Below are 27,841 nucleotides of genomic sequence, written 5' to 3'. Positions count from 1 at the left end.
TCTGCAATCAGAACTACCCCTTCCACTAAAACGAATGAAGATATAGGAATTTTGTGTGTGGTGTGTGTTTACACAAGTATGGAACCACAGCCTGGAGACAGAGACTTACAGAAAGCTGGTAACAGTGGGTTGTATCCAATGCCAGTCCTATTCAGGGTAGACTCACTGAAGTTAATGGATATGGTTAACTTAGGCTCATTAATTTCAATGGGTCTACTCTGTGTAGAACTTAAGTTGGATACACCCCAGAGCATCATGACTGAGGAAAAATCCTGTATTATTTTGCAATTGTGTCTATACTTTGTATGAGGAGTGCATGTCTGGCTTTAATCCAATACTTTTAACTATTTGCTATGAAAATCCTGTTAACAAAAAATTGCTGCTCTTTCCCAGCACAAACGACTACTTCAAGTTAAAATGCAAAATACACAGTTCTTCTAGTCAACCTGGCTCCTAAAAAAAAAGGAATGGCTTTTCTGCTGGAAAATTCATTCTCTTTCTCCCCTCTCTTTTATCAAGCAAGAAAATACATGTAATTATAAAGTTACCATTTTCAAACGGGAGAATAATCCTTTCTTTATCCACTGGTAAAACAGCTGGTAATTATTATATAGCTGGGAACAAAGATTTGTCCAGAAAATCCAGCTAAATCAAGACAGATCTGACTGATTAAAACTTTACTCATCCAGACATTTGTAATACATTGCATGTGGGCAAATAGTCTTTAAAGTCCAGGGCACAAATCTGTAAAGATTTATGGGAATAATCATGAACCTTCGGTTAGGGGGGAATGTGCCAAATGGAAAACACAAACCACACTAGGTCCCTCTTCACGATCTTATGAAGCTGTATTTTATTGTATCTGTGGACTCCAGTCTCCTCATAAAAAAATAAGGAATTATTAATTTTAATTAATTTTAGTCTCGTTCCACGCGTTGGGAAGTTCAAAGAAGAGCAGATAATACGATTAAGGGTCTGCGATGGAGGATCAGCTACAAGGGAAGATTAAAGAAACTAAATCTACATGCATCTCAGCCAATGATTATGCAACTTGCGGGTGGATGTTTTGTGTCACACGATTTTGGCCTACAAGTATAGTGATGTTAAGATGCAGATTGTAACAAAACGCTGCTTCCAGTGATCCAAAAACCCCAAAATAAAAATGAAGTATAGAAAGAGTAAAACATCGGAGATCCTTAAATGTGGGTCATCTTTCCTCAATGAAAGGGATGTTCTGGAAGACACCAAGGACCTTTTTCACAAGTTGTAGAGATGGCCACCAAGATGGCTTTAAAAGATTAGACAAATGAATGAAGGATAAGGCTATCAATGGCTAAAAGTTATGATGGCTGCGCTCTACCTCCACTGTCAGAGGTGCTGTTAGCCAGAGGACAGAGCCCTGAATGCCATTTGCTGGGAATCACAAGTGGGGAAAAGGGCTATTGCACTTTGGTCTTGCTTGTGGGCTTCCCATAGGCATCTGGCTGGCCACTGTGAGAATAGGTTGCTGGACTAGACAGGGTTTTGACTGATGCAACAGGACTCTTCTTCCATTTCTCACCCACATCTGCTCTAGAATGCTCTCTAAGGACAGACACAAAATTAAACAAGTTATGTACTGTTCCGTGTGTGTGTGTGTGTGTGTGAGAGAGAGAGAGAGAGAGAGAAATCTCGTTTCAAAGGCACCCAGCACACACACAAAAATCTGGATAGAATTTTCAGTAATTTGTCAAAATTTATCCACTCAGAAGGGCTAATATGCTTGCAAATTTTATCCACTTCTGTCAAACAGAAATAAGTTATGGGCCATAGTGAATAGGGGAAGTGTGAAGTTTCTTTTCATCTGAATCAAACCGAGACCCTGAAGTTTCTGAATGTTGCTCCTTTCTGAACCACTGAATTGGAGTCAGAACTGAATGTGTGGTAGGTGTGCAACCCTAATAATAATAAAAAAGGTCAACGGATGCAAAGGAATGTTGTAGATTTCAAACTTACCTTCAAGTCTGACCACTAGAGGCACTTTCAGTTCAAGCTCTCGGCAGGCTTTGGTGATGCCGTTGGCTATAATGGCACAGTTGACAATCCCACCAAAAATATTGACCAGAATTGCTTCAACCTGGGGGAGAAAAAGAAACATGCTGTCAGATTAGTTAAAACATGTGCCTTTTAAAAGGGAGGCGTAAGGCAGTAGCAGTAGATGCAGCTACTACTAGAAGTGGATGGATATGACCTGAGCCAGTGGAAGCCTGTGAGATTCAACATATAGTGTGCTGGAAAAGTTAATGTAGATTTCTCAGTATTATGCAGTAATGGGTGAACTCCCCGCAGTCTGAATTAGACAGGCTTAGATAGGAGTTCGGCTGCTTTCTCAAAAGTCAGAAGCTTATTTTCTGAGCCAATTAGACTTCAGAAGTTATATCTTCATTCACCCTTTGTCCTATTTGCCGCCAAAATGGCCCTGGGAAAAACTACAGTTCTCAAAAGCCACTTTTGCTTTTGGAGAAAAAAGATAGATCACTTCCTCTTCTCTTTCCCTATAGCAGGGATGGAGAATGTATGTCCCTCCAGATGTTGCTGGACTACAAATTCCATTATCCCTGGCTACTGGCCATTTTGGCTGGGACCGATGGGATTTGGAGTCCAACAACAACCACTGCAGGGGACATACGTTAGCCACCCCTGCTCAAAGGAATGTAAAGCAGTGACACAGCTCTGTTACACTGCATAAGGGAAGGCAGTGATTATTCTCCAGGTCCTATTGAGAGGCAAGCTTTAACAAGCGCCTGACGTTTTTTCTGAGTATGGCTTTTAAGGACTGGTCTGGCATCTCTAATTGGAAGGGAAATGGGGAGGGATATTGAGAATTGGGCAGGCAAGTCAAGAATTCTTTTCTAGCTTGGATTAAAATCTGAGCTGGAAAAGCTTGCCTTTTCTTTAAGGAGATCTTTATGAGCTCCAGAAGCTCATATTTGAGTATCAGAGAACTTAACTGGCTTTTGTCGCCAGACTTAAAATTGAAGAAAATCTTTCAGATTATTAGGGACCAGCTGGCATACTCTTGATGTGAAAGGTCTGGGTTCTTGGTTTTACAAAGCCTTGAAATGTTTGAGTTCTGGGTTCAGATGAGTAGCTGTGGGAAAGCCAGATAATTTCAGATGTAATTTTCCACGAATAAAATTGTGGTAATATTGACAAAACTCAGTAAACGTGTGATGAAAATGCATAAGGTAATGGACCAAACATATAGTATATAGGCTGAGCTTTGAGAATGGTGATTAGTGACTCAGCCAGACCTTCTGACTTAAGATTGCCCTGTATAAATAGGTTCTTAAGAGGCCTTCAGTGCCATCCGTTTTGGTAATCTGCATAATTTTCTCATTTGTTGCAGAATATGCACCTATAGGTCACACTCCTGTTACTGGGAGATTTGCATATCCAGCAGTTAGAAGCATAGTATATAACACCTGCGAAAATGCAAAACTTTCCCAAAGATTTTGCCATCTACTGCTTATTGTGATTGCTTTGTGGAATGAGATGGCGCAAGTGTCATGGACAGCTGCTGGATAATGTATGCCACAATTAGTGAGCAGCGGCGATATCCCCTGCAATGGCTCTATTTTGTAAACTCCCCCCACCCTTTTTAAAAATGCTTATTCCTCTTCAATTCTTTTGAGGTGTTAGCACTATAATTATAATGTGGGAGATCTCATCCAGTTGTTAGATGGGGGATTCAGGAAGATAAGCTTTCAAAACAAATCTCCAGTTATGTGAACCTTTTGCTCGTTAATCATATTAATATAATTATATTATTATTATTATTATTATTGAATAGAAGTCATCTAGACTGCCTGCTCCATGCACATTGAGTCAGGTTTCAGAGATGTGGTTATGCCAATCCAAGAAAGCTATCCTTTCTCACTCTATAATGTGCGACAAAATATACCACGATAGCCAGAAAATGGGAAATTGCACTGGTATTCTGCAAAGTGTAACATGTGACCGGGTTATGCTCTGAGTGCTTCTGAAGAAAGCGCCATCAACAGACAGCTAGTTCCTACTCTTTAAAAGCGACAGGAAAATGTCCACAAAGGAACTCAACAGCAGGAGAGCTCTTGCTATCAAGGGGATACCTCTCCAACACTGCATGGGGCTTATCAACAATTCACGCCAGAAATTCCACATCAGCCATTCATGAAGGCACAGCATGTTTCTTAAAAATAAACTTCACTTTTGGTCGGCCTGGCTTATACTTTTTAAACCTTGTGGGTTTAAACAGCTCCCACTGATATGACTAAATAAACATGTGAGATCTGGGTAGCTGATAAGCTATGTTTGTGGCAAAAAGATTTATTTTAAAAAACCCAGTACAGTGGAATCTTGGTTTTTGAACATAATCTGTTCTGGAAGATCGTTCCGACTTCTGAAACGTTCGAAAACTGAAAGCAGAAGCCTCAATACAATAGGGAAACTCAAAATGGAAGCTGTGTAGCATGTTTGGCTTCCGAAAATTGTTTGAAAACCAGAGCAGATACTTCTGGGTTTTTGGCGTTCGGGAGCTGAAACATACGGTAACGGAGGCGTTTGACAACTGAGGTTCCACTGTACATTACTTGAATGTAACAAAGGAGAAAACATAAAGGCCAGGCATCTTTCCCTTCTCTTTAGTCAATTGCCTGAATAATCTGAACCACAGTATTTAGCAAGTGGATTTTTGCTGAAATCACTGGGGCATATTCCACAATCAAAACAGAGGAGACTCACAGAGGTAAAGTACTTGTCCTGACGTGATAAACGGGGTAAGAAAATCCTTTACAATCAACAAGGAGAGGTAAGTAATAGGGAGTTCATCACAACAGATTAATAGTTAAGTCCCACCAGGAAAAGGGCCGTCCATCAACTCAGAGGAACCGAAATTTCTGGTATGTAACTTACAATCAAATTGCCCTATGGAAATTCCCTTCCCATTTGACTTCAGGCCGTTATTTTACTTGGACGCAAGCACATAAAAAGTTTCCCTGCGGCCTATCTGCACATCTCCATGGAAGCTGCCTTAATTAACTCCACACATTCAATTTTACCTCAAAGTTTATGTGCACCTGGGAACTATGTAGATCAGGTGAGTTTAGCATGGCACCACAAGTTCCTTGTTGTGACATAAGTGAAAATTATCCAGTGTGCTTGGTGGCTCAAATACTGTACTGCACGAGAGATGAAGAAATAGGCCCCTAGCTAATGTGATGGTGCACAATAGTCGTAAACATTCAAACTACTTATGGGGAACATCTTTCAAGGAACACTGAAAATGACTAGAGCTCCAATGAGGAAAACAAAAAGCGGAGGAGCCATGAGCGGGAGAGGAGCTATAGGCAGGAGAAGGCATGGACTGCTGGGAAAGCCTCTCCTCTTCCCGGAGGAGAGGGGTTGTGAGCGGGAATCTCTTCCTGTGCTCACGGGGGGGGGGGGCATGGCCGGGCCCCCTGCGTCACTGGAGCCCTGTGCCCGTGTCATGCACCCTAGCCAGCCAATCCAGTTGGCTGGGGGTGTGTGGTTTAGCTGGAAAAATGGCTGCGAGCTCAGGACTAGACCCACTGAAAGAAATCAACAAAACTTAGTCGTGTTCACTGATTTCAATGGGTCTACTCTGGGTAAAACAGAATACCACTCAATGTAATTTTGCCTGACAGCGGTAAAACAGAAACTTCCTAGCATTAGAATGTTCTTCTCCGTATTATATCTGTAAAACAATCCTTCCATGCCAGAAATGGATTCACTAAAACTCTCTCTGAGAGTGCTCTCTCAGATCAGGACCATTGTTAGGATAAGCATATGCAGAATTAAGAGCACAAGGGAATGCTAAACTTAGTGTCATTTTAATATGATCAAGATGGCACTGGTATCTTCTCATTAACTTCCTTTTCAACTAGTTTTTACTATATTCTTTTTGTGCTTCCCTTGCAATCTAGAATAGTTTATATCTTGCTTTTACATTTCCCTGCTAAATACTGCATTGAATACTGCACTTGATGGCATAGAAGGATTACCACAGCGAAGCTCCCCTAGTCAAGAAATAAGTGATTGGAGCCACATAAGACAAAATGTGTGTAAAGGGATTTATGAAGGATAAGAATGCACTATGAATAGTCTCTGCTGATTTTGACCTTTCATTTAAAGGGAAGAAAAGACTTGCTTCTTAATCTCAGGGTTGAGATAGAAAAACCTGAAAACCTTTTATATAGCTTCTTCAGAAAACGAAAACAAATAATCTAGAGATAGTTGGCGCTAAAGCTACCACTGTTGGGAACCACTTTAATTAGAAAAGATTCAATTTCTGGACCTTCAGCAACATAAACTAATCCCACCTTCCTATTTCTCTGCAGATCACATATTTCGCCTTGGAATAGGACCATAATACCTTTTACTCTGGCGCAGTTGGAAGCAAAGAGACTAGCTGGGGAAACTCAGCCAGATGGGTGGGATATAAATATTATTATTATTATTATTATTATTATTATTATTATTATTATTATTATATTCACCAAGTCCATGGAAGAGCAATGAACAAGGTACAGCATTTGTATGTAGGCTTTCAAATATATAGAAGTTTATAGGGCCTTCTTGGTGGCTGCTCCCAGACTCTGGAACTCCCCTAGAGAAGCTAGACTGGATCTCTCCTTGTTGTCCTTTCGCCAGCAGGTGAAGACTTTGTTGTTCCAACAGGCTTTTGGCAATTGACTGCTTTAAGGGCTGGTGCCGTGCTGCTTTTATTGTACTCATTGGTATATTTTAAACAGATTTTATATATGCAGATAGTTATGGATAATATGGACAGATTAGCTACATACGAACGAATTGCATGTCAATGCAAAATAATAATGGATAAATATGAAGAAATCTGGAACGAATATTTATGCGATAAGGAGGATAGTGGTGGGAAGTAGGTGGAGGAGAGAGAGGTGGGGAAATATTTTTTAAAAAGGTGTAGTCATAGGTATATCGGTGTATTCAAATCTGAATTGTCAAATTGTGTTATTATTGTTATTATGGTTTTTGCTGTATGTGTCTTTTGCGGTTGTTTGTATCGAAAAAACGATTAAATAATTTTTTAAAAAATCTATCAATGTTTAATTGTTTTAAATGATTGTGTTTTTTCTATATTTGTAGCAGCTGATATTTAATCTGTAAGCTGCCTTGAGTCAAGGGAAAAGGCGGGGTATAAATTAAAATAAAATAAAAATAATATTCTGAATGTGAAACTTGTAATAAGCACACAGTTGCTGTTTTCAGCTAGGTGTTTAACTTCTCTTTGTAAGAACCCGTAGAGCTTGCCAGGCATTGTGATGTCACAATGCTCTGCATTTCTCCATCTCCACTGCCCACGTCTCTGGTTGTGAGGGGCAACCAATGTAGACAAGTAAACTTCTATCATACACTACAGACAGAAGAGAGGAATGAAACGTGATTTCCAGCAGCATGTTTAAAACCTTCTGGTTTAACTAACATGCCAGCAGAGACGTATTCAAACATCACATTATCTGATCATCCAAACCAGGCATCCCCAAACTCGGCCCTCCAGATGTTTTGGGACTACAATTCCCATCATCCCTGACCACTGGCCCTGTTAGCTAGGGATGATGGGCGTTGTAGTCCCAAAACATCTGGAGGGCTGAGTTTTGGGGTGCCTGATCCAAACTATGACTTGGAAGAGTGGGAATAAGCTGTGTGCACATAAGCTGTGTGCTTTATCCTTCCTTTTCCTCTTCCCATTAACAGAAATCTTCCTGGTTTGTCAAAGTTTGGCACGATATCTGAACTGGAGAATTGGTTGGAGCAAATCTTCCGAGCCAGCTCTCATGATGAACCAGGAAGTGTTCTATTGAGCCAGCTGCTTGAGGAAAGGAAGGGGGGAAAGAAGTGTGTGCACACACAACTCAGTTGTGATATTCTAAAATGAACCCACTGAACAGAGCTCTGTTGCTAACACAACTGAAAACCTTTTAATTTTTTCCCTCTCTAACGTGTTCCTAACGTTGGGGCACTGGACCAGCTACATGACAGATCCACTTAAGAAAGCATGTTTATATCATTCAAGATAAGGAAGAGGATTTTATGCCCAATATAGACACTTTAATTCCTAATGCAGTCCCCTCATTTAAAGATCTGCCTTTTCCGTTTTCAAGCTGAATTCTAATCAGCTCCATTGGCAGCCACATGAAGAAGAAAAAAAGTATTTTGGAAGAAAATTAAATTTGGCACCGGATAACCGGCATTACGTGTGCCTGGCTTTAATAATAACGACAACAATAATATAAATAAAATCAGCTAAAATAGAGAGGAGCCTGAATGAGTTCAATCAGTAGGAAACTGAATCAGGTGGAGAATTTAATCATGGGCTTTATTATAATTTTATAAATAAGCCTAAAGACCAGTTTAGACAGCCAAGAGATTCCGTTACAAACTCTGCTGAAAATTGGTGAACATTGTTTATCACTTCTCTGCTGCCCTAAATGGATTTTGCAGTTTGTAACATTCAGGCAATGCATTCTGATGAAGGGGTAGTACGTTCTGGTATTCTTGTGTTCACAGAAGAAGGAAGGAGACTGAAAAAGTGCTCAGTGGGGGAAAAGAAAAACCACCCATTGCATATTGCAAACAAGTCTTCATTAACATACCCAGCATCTGAGGACACAGAACATAAAATGTGCACAGAGAACAGAGTACGCTGCCTGCAGAAGAGAGCGATTTCCTCGAATGGCATATTAATGATTAACATCTCCACCTTGCTTCATGCCTTGCAAGGCAGAGCTTTATCTCTCAGGTAGCCTTTTAGTAGGAAGTATAGATGCAAGCATCTTTGTCCGGTAACTGTTTGCTTTTACTGACACAGCAGACATGAAATATCCACCAAAGGGAAGCCACGGCTGACGGCAACAGCTAATGCTAATATGTAAAGACATCCACTGCTATGGCCAATGCACAGCTCATCAATACGAAGGATTAATGTTGGGAAATAGGTGCTACATGAGGACTGTCAGCATTTTACAACAGCATCTCTGGCATCTGCAAGTCGAGAATGACATTTAGCAGCCAGAACCCTAGGGGGTTAAGAAGGGGGCCGGTTAACTTCCTGCCTGTCTGGAACAAGGACCTCCATGAAAATCCTTCACATTAGCCAATCACTTTTACACCCTTACTGAGTTGCCTTCAGGACCCATTCTTCATAAATGAGTTGCCACAAAGTGCCTGCTTATTGTTAATTTATTAATCCTGTCAAGAGCTTATTAAGGCTTATTTCCAACCAATATACAAAATATGAAGTACAGTGGACCCTCTGGATACGAATTAAATTCGTTCCAGGGGTCCTTACTTAACCTGAAAAGTCTGTAACTGGAGGCGCCGCTTCTGCGCACGTGCGCGGCGCAATAGTGCGCGTCTGCGCACGCACGTGGTGCACAGAGTGCTTCTGCGCATGCAACAAACCCTGGAAGTATACACTTCTGGGTTTGCCACGTTCGCAACCCGAAAGTTACGTATCCAGAGCAGTACGTAACTCGAGGGTCCACTGTACAAAACCACAATGTCAGAAGAATGTTATTTTGTTTTAAAAGACAACCTGAGGACCAACTGTCACAGTGAGAGACACAACCACATTCAGATATTTTGCCACCTGTTTGATCGTGAATGTATTGGTCCCCTCAAGAAAGATGTTCAGAATGGTCTCTGAAGGTCAACTAGGAAACCATCTCATAAGAGAATATATGATAAACAGCAAAAGAGAATATATGATAAACAGCAAAATAAAATGAAAGGCAATTTCAACCTGTGAGCAGTTGTACAGGCAGCATATTATTCTTCTAAAATGACATTTTAAAATATAGTAGTAGTAGTAGTAGTAGTAGTAGTAGTAGTAATAATAATAATAATAAGGAAAGCCCCAGGTGTAATAATAATACTAATAATAATAATAATAAGGAAAGCCCCAGGTGTGGAGCCCGAATAAAACTCACAGATTTTCTCCCAGCAGATGTCTACAACTAATACTAGGTTCATATATGGATCAGAGGCTATGTTCTCTAATGGATACATAAACGGTTTAAAACAACAACAACAGGAAAAGTAGTTTACTTATTTACAAATGATGTGCAGTCAGGGATAACCAGCAAAAGAGGCAAATCTATGGATGACAACACCAAATTATGGCAATATAGGCGACAGTGGTACCAGTTGTGTTTGTTTGTCCATGGGTTTGTTTGTCCATGGGTCAAACAAACCCTGACAGTAAGAGCTGTTTGACAGTGGAATTTGCTGCCAAGGAGTGTGGTGGAGTCTCCTTCTTTGGAGGTCTTTAAGCAGAGGCTTGACAATCATATGTCAGGAGTGCTCTGATGGTGTTTCCTGCTTGGCAGGGGGTTGGACTCGATGGCCCTTGTGGTCTCTTCCAACTCTATGATTCTATGATTCTATGGTCTTTCACGTGGGGTGGGCTACAATTTCAACCTAAGGAGTGTGTGGGTGAAGGGAGCCAAATCTCCGCCTATCATCACCATCTTAGTTAATTTAGTTAGTGAATTATCCACCCTTCACCCTAGGTTCCTATGTGACAGTAAAAACAGTATAAAAATAATTGCAATCATAACAAGAATAGATGCTAAAAACATACCTCTCAAGCGATATTTGGGGCACAAGTCATTTAGGGCTTTAAACACTAATGTAAGCACCTAGAATTGGGCCAGAAAACAAACTGGCAACCAATACAGAGCTGTTTTAGTAATTTGGTTGCTGCATTTTGGACCAGTTAAAGCTTCTGAGACAGGCCCATTGCAATAATCCAGTCTGGAAGTTATCAGAGCATGGAATACAGTGGCCAAGTAATTTCTGCCCCAAAGGGACCATAGCTGGTGAGCCCGCCGACGCTGGGAAAAGGTCTCCCAACTGGAAAAGGGTACTGATGCCATCTGAGCTTCTAGGGACAGGGCAACCTCAGCTCTGCTCCTTCTAAGACAGGCCATCTCCCACCACCCAGACTTGAGAACTTGGGACACATAAAACCTCTGTCTTTTCAGGATTCAGCTTCAATTTCTCAGCCTACATTTAGTCCACCACACCCCTTAAATACCAGTCTAACACCTCAACTGCCTCCCTCAAATCTTGGAACAGACAGATGGAGCTGGGAGCAGCAGCCCAAGTTTAAAGAGTCCATGGTCAGGGAGAGGAGTTCAGAACCACATGGAAGCAATGGAGTAGTTCCATGGATTGCTACCCCACCAAGACAAGGCAACACATGCTTATTTTTAATGCATTTGTGCCTTGCAAGATGTGCACTGTGTCAGGAAGGATGCAACAGGAGTGTCACTGGGTTGTGGGTGACCGGGCTGCGTCCTCCCTTTCTGGCTGTGATTCTTTACTCCATACCGGTGGGCAGACACCCTCCCCAGATTCCTTTGCTGTGCCTCTCCCCACCAGAGGGCTGAGGGGAGTCCTTCTGTTTTCCCAATAATCCTGTCCTCCTCCTTGCCTATCTCAGTCCACCACTCCATTACTGAGCCTGGGAGTGGTTCTGGATACGGCAGGGAGCGAATGATGTCCAATGGGCAGTTGGAAGTCAGGAAGAGAGGAGGATTCATCTCCTCTCACCCAAAGCTCCCTTTTAAGATTAGAATCAGAGGCTCCCCCTCCTGCTTTAGACATTCACATAAGGAGGTGAACAACAAACATGGCTGCTGTTGCCATGTCTACAATGGCCCCTATACACACAGTCACTCTGAACTAGGCAAAATCTACTAAAATATCTATGTGTTTCAAAAGGAAAAAAACAAACGAAAAGCCCTACCACACGCAGAGAACACATCTATAAATCTATATACAGTCTAGCTGTTTGATGCAGCAAGAATCTCACCTATCACAGGTACCCTTTGAATCCTACATCAGCAAAATGAATATTGCACACAGTGGCTAAAAGGATTTGTGCATGCCACTGTAGGAGTTTTCAAAATGGCTTCTCAAATATGGAACCCTCTTAGAAAGCACTGAACAATACAATGGTGTCCATATTACACCTTCACAGACTCGGGATACATTTATTATTAGCAGCACAGGACGAAGAGCAGAATTCAGTATCACCGTCAGAAAAACAACCCCCAGCTGCTTCTGGACCAGAATGCCAGAAACACTGATTAATTCATAAGGCAGCATCAATGTTGACTTAAAATGAGAGATTGCAAAGGTACTTTCTGATACTTTTATAGGCACATGTTAATTCAAAATAAAGACCTCTCCAAAACACAATGGGTCTTCTCAATATAAAGTGGGGAAATAATTTTAAAAACAAGTCCCAGTCTCCCTTTCTCTCTCTCACACACCCCGAGTATGTAATTGAGGGGGCTAATTAACAGGAGTCCTTAGATCCCAAGAATCAAAGCTGCTGCTAATGTTCTCTTTATGAGATGCTTCTATTGAAGACAAATTAAATGTTATCTAATCTTGCAGCAGTAGGCAAACCTAATCTTCTGGGTTAGTTTTTCATCTGCTGCTGGTGTCAGATATCTCCATCAGAAAACACCAGCACAGGGAGAGAGAGAGAAAAATCTGTTATAAACAATATTCTAAAATTACTGATATCGCTGTCTGACCTTGCTGTAATCTGTTGCTCTGTAGCTTGATCCATTTATTTTAGCTGAAACAAGCAGCTCAGTAACTGTCAGTAAAGCCGTGTCTGCAGTGAATTAAAAGCTACATATTGGCAGAGAGCTTGCCTCAAGCCTGAGGTGATTGAAATCTGACAAAACCTTTTTGCACCTGCAGGTAGCTCAATGCATTTGTTGAACACTCCTCCTTCCCAAGGCAAACAAGCTCGGCTTAACCCTTTCACTGGCTGCAGTGGTACCCAAAATCCTGTTGTTAAAGAGAGCATTTCCCTTCTGATTATTTCACAAAGATGTTACTGTCACAGTTCTCCCAGGCACAGGAGAAGCCAAGTTAACACAGCAACTATGGAACATTTTTGAGTATCTGGGTGTCGCTGCCGTGACCTTTTGCATCAGCCATAGAAGGGCTAAAATCTGTGTGCAGATCTCTTCAGCGACTCTGTTAGAAATAAGTCCCAGCATCTCTTTGGGATGAACATGGAGAGATTTAATATAATGTTACCATAACAATTGCGTCAGACTTCCACTAGAGGACAGTAGAAATTCAGAATGGGAAGGGAAAATAAAAATGCAATGGGAGCTTTAGAAAGCAAAAAAACCCAAAATCAGTCATTTCTTTCAATACTTTGGGGTGTGGATTTTTCAAGAGCCAAGGAAAGTAAACATGCAAGGTAATTTAATACGACCACCTCTCCCGTCAGCCTAAGAAGGATAGTTACAATTAGCCCCATTAGCTAAAGTGGTACCTCAGGTTAAGAACAGTTTCAGTTTAAGAACGGACACCCAGAATGAATTAAGTTTTTAACCCAAGGTACCACTGGATGTGAAACTGTTGGGCAAGATCACTGGGGGACTTGGGGTGCGATGCCAACAATAAGCAGGTGACATTCACATATTTCTCCTTGTCATCAGAATCAGGTGATGTGATGGATGTACTCAATCCAGGAACTGGTTTCAGTAATGGGTTGAATGATGGCCAGTAAACTACAGCTTAATTCTAGCAAGATGGGAGGTTCTGTGGGTGGATAGTTCCTGTGCCCGGGGAAATGGGGCTCAGTTTGTTTTGTAAGGGGGTGCACTCCATGTGAAAGTTCAAGTTTGTAGTGTGGATGTGCTCAGAACAACTGTGTGAGCTGGTTAAGTTGAGACCGTGGCTGGCCTAAAGTCATTTAGTGAACTTTGTGGCTGAGTGGGGATTTGAACACTGACCTCCCAGGTTCAACCACTACGCTACAGTGGATCTCATAGGGTGCTGCCTTATGCCAAGTCAAACCACTGGCCCACTGAGCTGACTACTGTGTGCCCACACAGACTGGTGGCATCTCTGCATAGTTGCAAGCAGGGGACCTTCCAAGCCGTACTTGGGAGATTCCAGGAATCAAATCTGGGACTTTTTGGAAGTAAGCGCTCTGCCACTCAGCTGCGGCCATCCCTCTACAGGTGAGATTCATAAGGGAGATGGTCATGTTTAACTGATTTTTAAAAAAAATTAAAGGAAAGGAAAGGAAAGATTTCCTTAAAAATCAAGGAAAGATAGTGGTGGTGATGGGGAGATGTCTGAATACTAAGTTGGGTCTCGTTAGAAACCTGTAAGTCTCTCAACACCACTGCCATTATGATTGAAAATTTAACAACAAATATAGGAATGAAATGGCAAGGAGCCCCATTTTATCATGCTTGCCCCTACCGAAGTCATCATAATTCATTGTTTTTCCATTTCATAACTTTTTGAGGGGCTGGCTCGATTTTATTTTTCTTAGCTGAATTTAAACAATTCCAGGACGTTGCCAGGGCAAATGAAAACCCATCTCTGTTATGTCTTGGCATCCACAGTCCAAGCAAATGAAGTGGAAGCACTGCCGTTTTACAAGAAAGATAACGCAAACGAGTCACTTCCGTCAAATGCGCCACTTATTTCAAGGGTGGCCTGAAGAACCCATCAGATCCCATAGCAAGGGATTAGCTGGCTCATGCACTAGGACTGCCTAGCTTGGCTCTCAATCGGAATCAACTTGAAACGTTTTCTTCTTCCTTCCAGTTTGCCCTCTCTGTGCCCAAAGTGGTCATGTTATGTGGAGAGGCTCAGGAATTAATAGCTTGTTTTCCTACTTGGCCACCGTATCAGGGAAAAACCTCGTAATGAACTGACTAGCATGTGAGCCACAGTCCCCGCTCAGTGTGGTATAATCAGTATCCTACCGTATAATTGGTATAATCAGTGCAGTGATTAGAATGCTCAATATAATCGTGGCTGCTGGGACGCGGGTTGCAGGACTTCCAGCGATAGCAGCTGAAGGAGAGTTTCCTTCAGCCAAATTGCCAGAGGCTTCAGCTACTGTGTGTGTGTGGGGGGGGGGGGAAGGCTAAAGGGCTATCCTTCCTTGCCATCATAAAGTTCAGGACAGACATGGTATGTGGCCAAGTGACACCTGTCAGCGCTGCTCATCACGTCAGCTTCAATCTCCGTTTTCTAGTAAGACACCCCAGGTACTGGCAGGGCTTAACGTGGTGCCTTGTTTACAGGACAGCTTTGGCTTGAATCATCAGGAAATAGATGGTAAATAAGATGCAGCAGCGCTAAATTCATTCCTGCACAGGGTGAATACATAATGCCATTTTATCGAGCGGACACCACTTCACATCTCAGGAAGCTATCTCAATTTGTGTTTATTTTTATGATTTATGGAAAACGGGGATTTCTTTCTTTCTTTTTTTAAAAGGAAAAATAATAACAATAACGAAGCAGGACTCAAATTATTTATTATTTAAGCCAGTGCAACAACAACATGCTGCATGTTCCTCTGCAATTAGTCCGTGGCACTTTTAAAAATGTACCGAAAGCTCCAGTGACATATAACAAAACAAGAATTATGCAGTGATCTGAGAAGTAAAGCGGGTGGTGTGGAGGGGAAAGCAAGCGTAGGATTAATAATTTAAGCAATGTGACACAACAGGTTGTGTATTTCTCCGGCGTTTTACCAATGCGCTGTGACAGAGAGCGCGTTTCTGTACAACCTCATCATGTTCTACGTAGCGTTACAAAGCTAAGGGGCTGAGCGACTTTAACCACTTGAAGAGGGTGATAATCTTCTGAAATGACACAATCCCATGTATGTGTGAATGTTCTGAAGGCAAGAGAATGCCCAACGAAAACAAAACTAGAGGAGTTCTTCTGCCGAAAAAAGAATCTTATATAAGAAATAAGGAGGTCTATTTTAATCAACCGCAACCTTCCAAATTAGCAAGCGTTATGTATCACCATGACATATCATGTAAATTTCTTCCAAGGAACCAAAAATTGCAGCTGCTTCTCTGAAGATGGTTCTGTGAGTTAGGTTCAGTGGCCTCAGTGACTGGCTCTCTCAGCTTGGATTTCGGCTGAAGGGCCTCAGCTACTCTGTGAGGTCCAAAGTGTGGCCAATGCTGCCTGTATTTACACCACATACTAAACCATGGGTAGGCAAACTAAGGCCCAGGGGCCGGATCTGGCCCAATTGCCTTCTAAATCTGGCCCGCGGATGGTCCGGGAATCAGCATGTTTTAACGAGTAGAATGTGTCATTTTATTTAAAATGCATCTCTGGGTTATTTGTGGGGCATAGTAATCCGTTCTTTTTTTTTCTTCCCAAAATATAGTCCAGCCCCTCACAAGGTCTGAGGGACAGTGGACCGGCCCCCTGCTGAAAAAGTTTGCTGACCCCTGTTAACTAAAGCAATATGACACCACTTTAAACTGCCATGGCTTCCCCAAAAGAATCCCAGGACCTGTCATTTGCTATTGGTGCTGAGTCATTAAGGAACTCCTGTTCCCCCTCACAGAACAATTCTCAGGAGCGTTAAGCCATTCTGGGAACTGTAGCTCTGTGAGGGAACTAGGGGGTCTCCTAACAATTCTCAGCACCTTTAACAAACTACAGTTCTAGAATATGGAGGTGGGGAGAGCCATGCCTATTTATAATATTAAAGATGTGGCTACTGTTGACATACAGTGGAACCATGAGGCTTGGGTGAAGGATTGAGGGCCGGTGGATGGAAGGAGGAAGTGACTACAATGATTCTGATGAATCTTCACCCAAGTCCAACCCTCAACTCAAGGGCTGCATGGAGATTATTCTGGCATTGTCTATCTGTAGTCTTGCTTCTCCCAGAACTGTGTGGGCTGAAAGTGGGGAGAGGGGCGCAAGTAAGCCCCATCCTCTGCATGCTAGCTCCAGTTCAGACCTTCCTGCATTGATGGGGAAGGTCGGAAGGGAAATCCTGACTTGCAATCCTCTTTGTGGAAAAGACCCCTGTCTTATCAGGGTTCCCGATCTCAAGGTATCAAAGTGCATTCACCCAAACTAAAGAGGGCTAATGTATAGGTTGGAAAGCAAAAACTGTTCTTTCCACACTCCTACTGCGACCTTCTGAAAATCACACAGAATGTTGAATTCTCTCTCTTTTTGGCTGACATTTATTGCTGTCTCTTTTATAGGCAGAGTTCCACATTTTCCTTAGGGCACAGGGCAAGTGCTATACTTTAAAAGGACATACAACAAGGGAACACCAAAATCTCACCCTGAAGAAACATCATGCCCTGCTAAACAGCATTCCCCAAATATATGCTGCCTTCACTTACTGCACCTGTCAAAACATTTACTTTTGATACCCACCCACCAGAATAAAAACAGACGAAGAAAGAGTTAGTCACCAGCTAGGAGAGATTTGGGAATTTTCAGCATTTTGTCACCTGAGAAACATCTTTGGCATTTATTCCCTGTACAGGAGGAAAAAAAGCAGCTTCTCAGTAATTCTTATCTAGGTCAAGCCACTTTTTAATTGATAGACAGACGCTTCTAGGTTTCTTAATAATAAGAGAGTAATTAACATATAAAAACACAATGTCAGGAGTGCCAAATTGCATCTGTTATGTCAAATATATGCACCTGGCAAATAATTTAAAAAGGGTCTTTTAGCAATGAGAACATAATAATCAAAAAGGGTACTTTAATTGTGGCAATTTTTTAAAACGTATTTTTGATTTTGTTGGCTGAGGGTGCAATCCTAATGGTGGTGGTGAGAGAACTGAAGATGGACTAACCACAACATTTTCTCCTGCCCTGGAGGGTAGACTCGAACCCAATAGCTTCAAGTTACAAGAAAGGAGATTCCGACTAAACATATGGAGAAACTTTCTGACAGTAAGAGCTTTTTGACAGTGGAAGGGTCTCTCTCAGGAGGCTGTGGATTCTTCTTCCTTGAAGGTTTTAAAGAAGAGGTTGGATGGCCATCTGTCATGGATGCTTTAGCTGAGATTTCTGCATTGCAGGGGGTTGGACTAGATGATGCTTGGGTCCCTTCCAACTCTATGATTCTGTGATTGAGCAGTCTGTTGGGCTCCCACAGAAGTGAAGTGCTATTACTTGTGTATAGCCACTGGGGAAGTTGTCTTTGGGGTGGGTTAGGGAGGTGAGTAGTTCTAACGGACTTGTCAGGGTTAGTAGCCGTTCAAAATGGAGATCTGGGTTGCAGATGCCATTTGGTGAATTAATTTTGCCTTTTGAATGCTAAATTGCAGTGAATGGGTCTTCTGGTTGCATTTTGTTGGCTTCTAGCCCATGTGGGAATATAGCTGGATCAGGAGACTCAGAAGGCATTGGAACATGACACTGACTTTGTGTTGTAATTGTCCTCTTTGCAAGTTAAAAGTGGGGTTATGGGGAAAGTGATGGGTGAGTAGCAAAGATAGTGCAAACATCCGACAAGAGCGTGGGTTGAATATGTAAATAATTATAGTACACCCGCTCCTAAGAAAAGCAGACAAAATGTTACTTCAGAGTAGAATAATACCCAGTAAATATGGTCCCTTGCTCACTTTCACTTAGACTTAAAAGGTCTTAGGGAAGAACTTTTGTCCTTAATGTTATCTTCAGGGACTGCCAGGTTACTTGCTGAGTATATTAAAGGCCATCCATTGTGAGCAAAGTTTTGGGAAGATGAATGTTCATTTTTATCTTCTGCAGGGTTATATAAAACTAATTTGATTTTTTTTTATAAAAAAAAGAACCTGAATAACTGTGACAGTTTAAAAATTAATGATCAGTAATAACGTTCATACAACTAAAGTGCTAACTTCGGAATTCACATTATAGGATGAACTAGATGGCTCACAGGCTCGGTAATGAGTTTGAAGTCCTTTTATCACTGCCAATTTGAAGCTATAATATTTGTAAATTTGCCGGGCAGCTTTAAAACAAATCACATTTCAGATGTAATGCTCTAGTCCAAATCTGAAGCAGGCATAAAAATGAAGGTGTCCGCATTTACATGTGCTATGTACCTGATTTATTAGCCAAAACAAAGTGTGGCATGCAACAAAGGAACATGGATCCAGAGATCAGATGTGGGTAAGGTATTCTCATCTGCATGGCAAGAAGGACTGAGGCGCATAGCCTAACCTGCAATGTGTGGCTTCAATAAAGATGCACATTACCATCATTATGTGCTTGTGGAACCCCCCCCCCCATATCAGTGCTTCTTTCCATGCATATCACTCAGCTTGCATGATTACAGAGGTTTCAAGAGCTGGATGTACATGGCATGCAGATATACATCTGGATATACACCTGAGACTCGCTCCATCCAACTCAGCAGACTTCTCTGTGTGTACACAAAAGATAGCCTACTATAGTGTGCATCCCAGTAGTGAGAGCCGGACCATAAAGAAGGCTGATAGCTGAAGAACTGATGCTTTTGAATGATGGTGCTGGAGGAGACTCTTGAGAGTCCCATGGACTGCAAGAAGATAAAACCTATCCATTCTGAAGGAAATCAGCCCTGAGTGCTCACTGGAAGGACAAATCCTGAAGCTGAGGCTCCAATACTTTAGCCACCTCATGAGAAGAGAAGACTCCCTGGAAAAGACCCTGATGTTGGGAAAGATGGAGGGCACAAGGAGAAGGGGACGAAAGAGGACGAGGTGGCTGGACAGTGTTCTCGAAGCTACCAGCATGAGTTTGACCAAACTGCGGGAGGCAGTGGAAGACAGGAGTGCTTGGCATGCTCTGGTCCATGGGATCACGAAGAGTCGGACACGACTAAACAACAGTGTATATCTCTCTTATACAGGGCATAGAACTTCGTTTTATGCACTTTTGAGCAGTGAGAACATTGCTTGATTAATTGCATATTTTCCCATATGCTTACTAGCCAAGTTCAAGGTTTTTGTGGTAATACACAAAGCACTAAACAACTTGGGCCCCTTGATACATTAAGGCAGTGGTTGTCAAAGGATGTGGCAGAAGCGGATGGCAAGCCGCGGTAGGAAGATTCAAGGACAATCACAGAAACTTTTAAACATTTCAGTGTAGTGGAGTGTAGTACAGTACACACACACAACCAGAAATAGTATCCCTAGGTCTCTTCAAGAGCACTGGCTATTCTTTTACAGTTCCCCACAACATATTGTTGTGAGCAGGGATTTTCAACTCTGGCAAATATGAAAGAGCACTGCTGGTTGTTCCCCGGTGTTACAGAGGCCCAACCAGGAGTCTTGCTGCTGGTTTTGGGCTGTGGAACACTCTTCCTCTGGAGATTCGGCAGGCCTCTTTGCTGCTCACTTCCAGGAATCTCTTGAAGACCATTTTATACTGACAGCCGTATTTGGTTGTTCATATTTTCCTCAGGATTAGTCAGACATTGTAACAATTATTTTGTATTGCTTTTACAGCCTTTTGTGTTTTGTTGCATTTGCATATATTGATGTGCAGTGCCTTGATATTTTATATGAGTTGGCAGTATAGAAATATGTATTTTTTATACAAATAAATGAAACAGCTGGCAAAACAAGCTTGCGTTTTTCTCAAGCAGCATGGGACATCAAAGTGGCGTTATCACAGTTTTGTTGCAGTTGTATAATCTGCCCAAAGCGTTTTGGGATCACTTGGATAAAGAAAAACTATGGGGCAGGTGACGTGAAGACCAAGATGAGGAAGATGGGAGGTTGCTACAACAATCTAAATTTTCCCAATTGTATAGTCTCTTCTTTGAAAACAGAACAACAAAAGATCTAGATACCTAAAAGAACTGACAGTTTCCATCCTACATAGGGCTTTTCTAGAATTATGCCTACAGATTTGCCTTCTGCTACATTGGACGGTAGCTACAAAGAGATACCTGTCTTCTAACATATTTGCATCTGTAATTTGAAGAAGGTGGAGAATGCAATCCTTTGTGTACTGGAATTCCCTTTATTTGATGGTCCAAAGGAAACATTCTTGAGGAATATTTTGTCTAGTTTAACAACCCGTTCTAATGAAGAAACTATCTGCTTCCTGTTAGAAGATATTTACCAATTTGTGACATACAAAACAACATTACATGCTTTAGCTGCAAGGAAACGTCAGATGGAAAGAACCAGCTAAGGAACCAGCTGTTGTCTGAGAGTTTAAGGTTTATTCTCCTCAGTTATTTCAGAATGGTTTTGTTCTTTTTATTATGCCATGTAATGGTTCTTAGTGTAATTATACCATATTTTCACTTTTATCTTATTTTACCTTCAGCTCATTGCTTAAGCGTCAAAACCATATTAGAAATTTATTTTTAAAGTGGCCAAGATCACTTCAAGCCTAGCACAATAAATGTGTCGATTTAAGCAAGCCTAGTGTCACCATTCTGCTGTCCGCCCTCCGCCCCCGACTTCCAAGTAGTCAGGTCAACTGTGTGGCTACAGGAAACCTGTTGAGAGGATGGCCCTGCTGCAACACAAACCACCAGAAGTGTCTCGCCTGGGTGAGGTGGAACTGCTGTACTGGCTTCCCAGCACATAGGTTGCTGCTGTTTTGCTGGGGGAAGAAGGGCGAGGAGGTTGGCAGGGTGTAAATGGACCAGTAGGAGCACTGGATTACTATTATTCATAATAATGATAATACAATCTTATTACCCGCCCTTCACCTTAAGGTCCTGAGGTGGGTGTTGTTGTTGTATACTCACAGGTCTCAGGGCAGTTCACAACAACATCAATCTAAAGTTCAGTATTGACACCAGTTTGAAACAAATTGCAAACACAGAAATAGGACCTGTCCTGAAAATATATACAGCCGACTCTCAGCTTACGCCAGGGTAACGTTCTGGGTACAGTGGTACCTCGGGTTACATACGCTTCAGGTTACAGACACTTCAGGTTACAGACGCTTCAGGTTACAAAGTCTGCTAACCCAGAAATAGTACCTCGGGTTAAGAACTTTGCTTCAGGATGAGAACAGAAATCGCACAGCGGCGGCGCAGCGGTAGCAGGAGGCCCCATTAGCTAAACTGGTACCTCAGGTTAAGAACGGTTTCAGGTTAAGAACGGACCTCCAGAACGAATTAAGTTCTTAACCCGAGGTACCACTGTATAGTGCATAAAGCCAAAATGCATATGGTCAAAACACACACTCTCTAATTTCCCAAGGCCACATGTACTCTACCAAGATACTCTCTGCACCTTTGAACGCTCTCCAAAGTCGAGTCCAATGGCGGGTGGGACAGCCGATGTTTTTACCCTGTCAAAGGCCAGGGTAAAGAGGTGTGTCACGATGCGACAGAAGCCATGCCAAGCTCCCTCCAACCAGCCCCTCCCCCCATGGTGCGCCACATCTGCAAACCGCTCTCTGCTCGGTGGCGCCCCAAGAGAGCGCTCACACAAAAAGTGCAGACTTTCCTGCTACCCTTCGGTCTAATTAAAATGTTTAAGAACCATTTAATTACAACGTGCCGAACTATACAAATGCAAAGATCTTTCCTACAGAGAATACTGAGATGAACTGAATGTTGGGATTTTTGGATATATATTTTTAATCAAATTTTTAGCGAGTACGCGACTTCCTTGTTTGTAAACAGCTATACTAATGCTAAACATATTTATTCATGACTTGACAAGAAATATAGCTCTGTAATTAATCATTTCCCTATCTAATTCAGACCACATAGAAAAAAGCACAAACAGAACTTGTAGCCCCACTCCCATTGTGAAAATCAGCTATATACAAATGAATGATTATCTGCATTATCAACTATCTACACATGTGCGGCTCTTTTCAGCAGAAACAATACCATACCCTTGGTGCATGTTGCTAATCTCACCCGCTTTCACTCAGCCTTTGTTTTGCTTTAAACTAAGAAAATCCCCTCACATATTAAACGCTCTCTATCATGGGCTATTAAAATTATTGTTTTAGGTTATCTATTAATTGCAGGCTTCTCCATCTGCATTCACTGCTAAGAAGCTAACCCTTTATTAATTGAAAACTCCTTTCAAAAATCTGGTGGCGCAGAAATGTTAAAGGTCAAGGGTCAAGATGAATTCTTTGAGAGAGCCGCCATAACTCCTTTAGCTTCTGAGGAAATTAACTTGCTTTGAAAATAATAATAATAAAAAAGACTTGAGTTCTTACCGCACAAGCAAAAAGAAAAAAAGTAAAACGTAGCTGGGAATAAACAGAACAAATATTTAGTAGATTAGAGGACGTTATTAAAATAAGTGTTTGATACTCGGTTTCAAAGTTCTTATGCGCTTTGCGATATTATCACTGGATGCTATATTGACAATATCCAAGAGGAGGAAGGAGTGGGGAGGTTGGAGTTACCAGTCCTTCTTTCCAAGTATGAACTAAGGAGGTGGCGTGCCCCATCCATTTGGCAGTGAAATAGAGCCAGCCAAAAATAAGGTTGTGGCTTCTACATATTCACCCAGTGCTTTTCAAGCTGCACTGGCTCCCGGTGGAGTACAGGGTCAGATTTAAGGTGCTGCTTTTGACCTTTAAAGCCCTTCACGGCCTGGGACCCTCGTACCTACGGGACCGCCTCTCCCTGTATGCCCCACGGAGAGCCTCAAGGTCCATAAATAGCAACACCCTAGTGGTCCCAGGCCCTAAGGAAGTTAGATTGGCTTCAACCAGAGCCAGGGCCTTTTCAACTCTGGCTCCGGCCTGGTGGAACTCTCTGCCTCATGAGACCAGAGCCCTGCAGGATCTGATTTCTTTCCGCAGGGCCTGTAAGGCAGAGTTGTTCCGCCTGGCCTTTGGCTTGGAGCCAATTTGATTCCCTCCCTCCCTCCCTTTTTTTTTTCTTCTTCTTTTCCTTCTCCTCCTGCGATGAGGCTACATTTTAATATTTTAATGTTCCATTATTTTAATGTTGTCTTTTATTTTTGTTTTTAAGTTTGTAATCATTCATCTTGTTTTTATTATTGCTTGTAAGCTGCTCTGAGCCCGGCCTTGGCTGGAGAGGGCGGGGTATAAATAAAAAATTATTATTATTATTATTATTATTATTATTATTATTATTATTATTACATAAGGGACTATCCCATGTATGCAGAAGCATGACCGCCTTCTTCCAGTTAAAAGACAGTACAGTGGGACCTCAGGTTATAGACACTTCAGGTTACAGACTCCGTTAACCCAGAAATAGTACCTCGGGTTAAGAACTTTGCTTCAGGATGAGAACAGAAATTGCATGGTGGCGGCGCAGCGGCAGCGGGAGGCCCAATTAGCTAAAGTGGTGCTTCAGGTTAAGTTTCAGGTTAAGAATGGACCTCCAGAACGAATTAAGTTCTTAACCCAAGATACCACTATAAGCTTCAAATACCAGTTGCTGAAAATCAAAGGAGGGGAGAGTGCTGCTCTGCTCCACTACTGCTTTTAGGCTTCCCATCTGGTTGGCCACTGGGAGAACAGAATGCTGGGCGAGGGGTGTCACTGGCCAGAACCAGCAGGCTCATATTATGATCTTTATATAACTGAATATTTATTTTTAAGACCCAATGGGCCTTACGGGGACCTGTAAGATTTTGAGACCTGTGCAAGGAGAAAAAACAAGGGGGCGGGGCAGAGTAGGCCATTCAAGCCCCCAGCAGCTTATAGTATGTAACCTGGAGGGGCAGAATGGAGTTTGAAGGATGTGTGTAGTGAGGTTCAAAATCATCATCATCATCCAGATTACGCCTCCCATCCCCACACTATACAAGGAACAAAATTTTAAAAGGGCAGTTTTCCTTACACCGTAGAAACGATCCTCTCCCAGCCAAAATGCTGGAGTACGCCAAAATGGCAAAACTAACTGGGAGACTCAGGAACCAAGAAGACAAGGACTTTAAAAAGGAATGGGGAATTTTTAATTTATATTTAATTTACCTAGGAGACCACTGTAAGCAAATCAAAACCTTAGCTGGACTCTAAAGAATCACTTGTAAAGTAACGAAGATTACGGATAACTTGGAAAAATGAAAATATACTGATATGTAGTTTTAAATATTGTAATAAGGACCAATGTAGGGGATGGGGGGAAGGGTCGTGAGATTCAGAGAATCTCACAAAATGATTACATAAACTGTTCGATTGTAAATTTGTATTGATAAAAGGAAATAAAAAAATATTTATTAAAAGAAAAGAAACAATCCTCTCTCTGCTAAACAGCCATAAAATACTCAGGTTCAGAGCTGCAAGGCAGCCCCCAACCAGCCCTCTAACATTACAATGGTACCTCGGGTTACATACGCTTCAGGTTACAGACTCCGCTAACCCAGAAATAGTACCTCGGGTCAAGAACTTTGCTTCAGGATGAGAACAGAAATCGCGCAGTGGCGGCAGCGGGAGGCCCCATTAGCTAAAGTGGTACCTCAGGTTAAGAGCAGTTTCAGGTTAAGAACAGACCTCCAGAACGAATTAAGTTATTAATCCGAGGTACCACTGTATATAGAACTGAAAGGGTAGCATGCCAATTCTTTCCATTCCCCTTCCTGAAAATCTCCAACAGCTTCTGAAGTCTTTGCAGGAATACTCAACTCCTGTACAGGGAAGATGGGAGCCCTGTATAAAAGCATTCTCCTTCTGGTGTGTGTGGGGCATGCTGCATTGTATTGCAGGCCTTACCTGCCACGTATAATACAGAAAGCGACTGATTAATGGACATCCGAATGCTGCACGATTGCACAATCACGCATGGCACCGAACCCGGAAGTGACCCAAAAATGTCGCTAAATGAGTCATTAAAAAGGTGGGATGGTGGCGGGGCAGATTGGGGCGTAACAAGCTTATGCATGCTCCTCCGATCTGCACGGGGATCAGGAATGGAAACTCTGTGCAAAATGGTTGTCGACTGTACACATCAATACCACCAAATCCACACAATATTTGCTATTTGTGGTGGCAAATTCACATGCAGCCCTGAACACCCTGCATGCCAATACTCATCCCGGGGCGAAACAGCCCTAATCTCACTCAATGGCCATAGGGTGCCTTCAGCTTTTTCCGACAAATAAGCAGGCTAAATAATAATATGTGAAAAGCAAGAAGTGTATTTGTGTCATAGAGGAGGCGGGGGTGGGGAGGAGAACGGAAGAGCATCAGTTTAATTTTAGAGCTCTGTTGAATTCTGCAAAGGACGACAAAATTATTCTGGAATAACTGCAGATGATAATACATTCATTATCATTGTTTCACATTGTCATTTGTCTAAGTGTCTGCAACCGACAGATAGAACCATTTATAATCCCTTGCCCGTCAGAGACGGGAAAATTCTTTTGAATTAGCTCCTAAACTTGAGCTACCCAATCCAATTCTCTCCGCGAATGACTGGGCAACGGTTCAAAACTTTGCTCGGTGCTGGTGTGCATTATTCAGCCTCTTCAAAACAAACAAACAAACCAACAATCCCCAAATTAGTAAACAGAGAGGAACTGATGGGATTTTTCCAAAACGTTTGCCCGACGTTTGCTTCAGTTTTGTTCTGAAGGGAACAAAAGAATATGTAAAAAACCACACAAAATATAAAAGCCTCGATATAGCAGACCCCAGCAACACCTGCTTCTCCACCCCCTGGACTGTAGAGACTGATACGGACACTCTAGACAAAACATTAACACGTTGCTGCCTGATATGTTATCCCCCCTCCCTCTCTCTTTAAAGCAGGGATTGAATTGTATTGGCATCCCAGTCTTGGTGGAAGGTGTATGCCATTTCCCTACCACTATTACTACCATGCCAGTGTGGCGTAATGGTTAAGAGCAGGGGTCAGCAAGCTTTTTCAGCAGGGGGCCGGTCCACTGTCCCTCAGACCTTGTGGGGGGTTGGACTATATATATTTTTTTTGGGGGGGATGAATTCCTATGCCCCACAAATAACTCAGAGATGCATTTTTAATAAAAGGACACATTCTACTCATGTAAAAACACGCTGACTCCCAGACCGTCCGCGGGCTGGATTTAGAAGGCGACTGGGCCGGATCTGGCCCCTGGGCCTTAGTTTGCCTATCCATGGTTAAGAGTGTTAGTCTAGGACCTGGGAGAGCAGGGTTTGAATCCCCCCTCAGCCATTAAGCTCACTGGGTGACTTTGGGCCAGTCAACATCTCTTAGCCTCACCTACCTCACAGAGTTGTTGTGAGGAAGAAATGGGGAGGAGGAGAACCATGTATACCAAATAATAATAATAATAATAATAATAATTGTACCCCACTCATTTGACTGGGTTGCCCCAGCATCTTGAGATCCTTGGAGGATAGAAGTGGTATATGAAGGTAATGAATAAACAACAACAACAACAACAAATCTTTAGCCGACAGCTCCTCACCCCTGCAGCACCCTCCAGCTGTCACGCAATTGCTATTTCATATTTTTTATAATCAGGACAGGCAGTTAGTGTGACATGTTTTAACATCACATCGAGTTTGGACGTGAATGTGGTGCTGCCTGGTACAGTACACTACCCATTACACAGAATTCCAGTCCTTTCACCACAGCAGCATTACAGAATGTACTAATGGATTACTTAAACATTTCCGACTTTGGCAGTGCAAGAGTGAACTTTATGCTTGACAGGTATGTGGGGCTGGGGCAGGAGGCCAAAAATGCGGAAGCTTTTATAGAAAGAGAGGGAATAGAAAACCATGGATGAATGCATTAAATAAGCGGGAGCCATGTTGTTTTATGGAAATAGCAGCAAATGGAAGTGGACCGCCTGAAAATGTATTAACGACAGGAAGACATTCTACAATTTGCCAGGTATACAAAAATGGCTTGTGATAAAGTTGCATAGTGAAAACTGCAGGTATGCTAAGTGGACCTGGTGAGCTAAATAGAAAATGTGGTCTAGACCTTTGTTTGCAGTTCTTTATGAATGCATTAGTAACGTCTTCAGCAAGACACAGAGGCAGAGAAGATAAGACTGTGAAGGGTAGAGTGGAG

At 42.2% G+C, this 27,841-nt stretch overlaps 1 protein-coding gene across 1 annotated transcript in view; it reads right to left on the bottom strand.

The window, feature by feature from the left end:
* The window catches only part of SUCLG2 (succinate-CoA ligase GDP-forming subunit beta), a 219,745-nt gene that overhangs the window by 12,465 nt on the left and 179,439 nt on the right, over window positions 1-27,841 (bottom strand). The window contains exon 10 of the mRNA XM_081853591.1: window positions 1,996-2,116. Coding sequence (XP_081709717.1) covers window positions 1,996-2,116 — 121 coding nt within the window. The remainder of the gene's footprint in view (window positions 1-1,995; window positions 2,117-27,841) is intronic.

The sequence above is a fragment of the Podarcis erhardii genome (genome assembly GCF_964252035.2).
Source record: "Podarcis erhardii genome assembly, chromosome: 2".
In the NCBI taxonomy this organism is placed as follows: domain Eukaryota; kingdom Metazoa; phylum Chordata; class Lepidosauria; order Squamata; family Lacertidae; genus Podarcis; species Podarcis erhardii.
The sequence above is the reverse complement of the archived record's forward strand: the minus strand, read 5'-3'. Positions and strand labels throughout refer to the sequence as shown.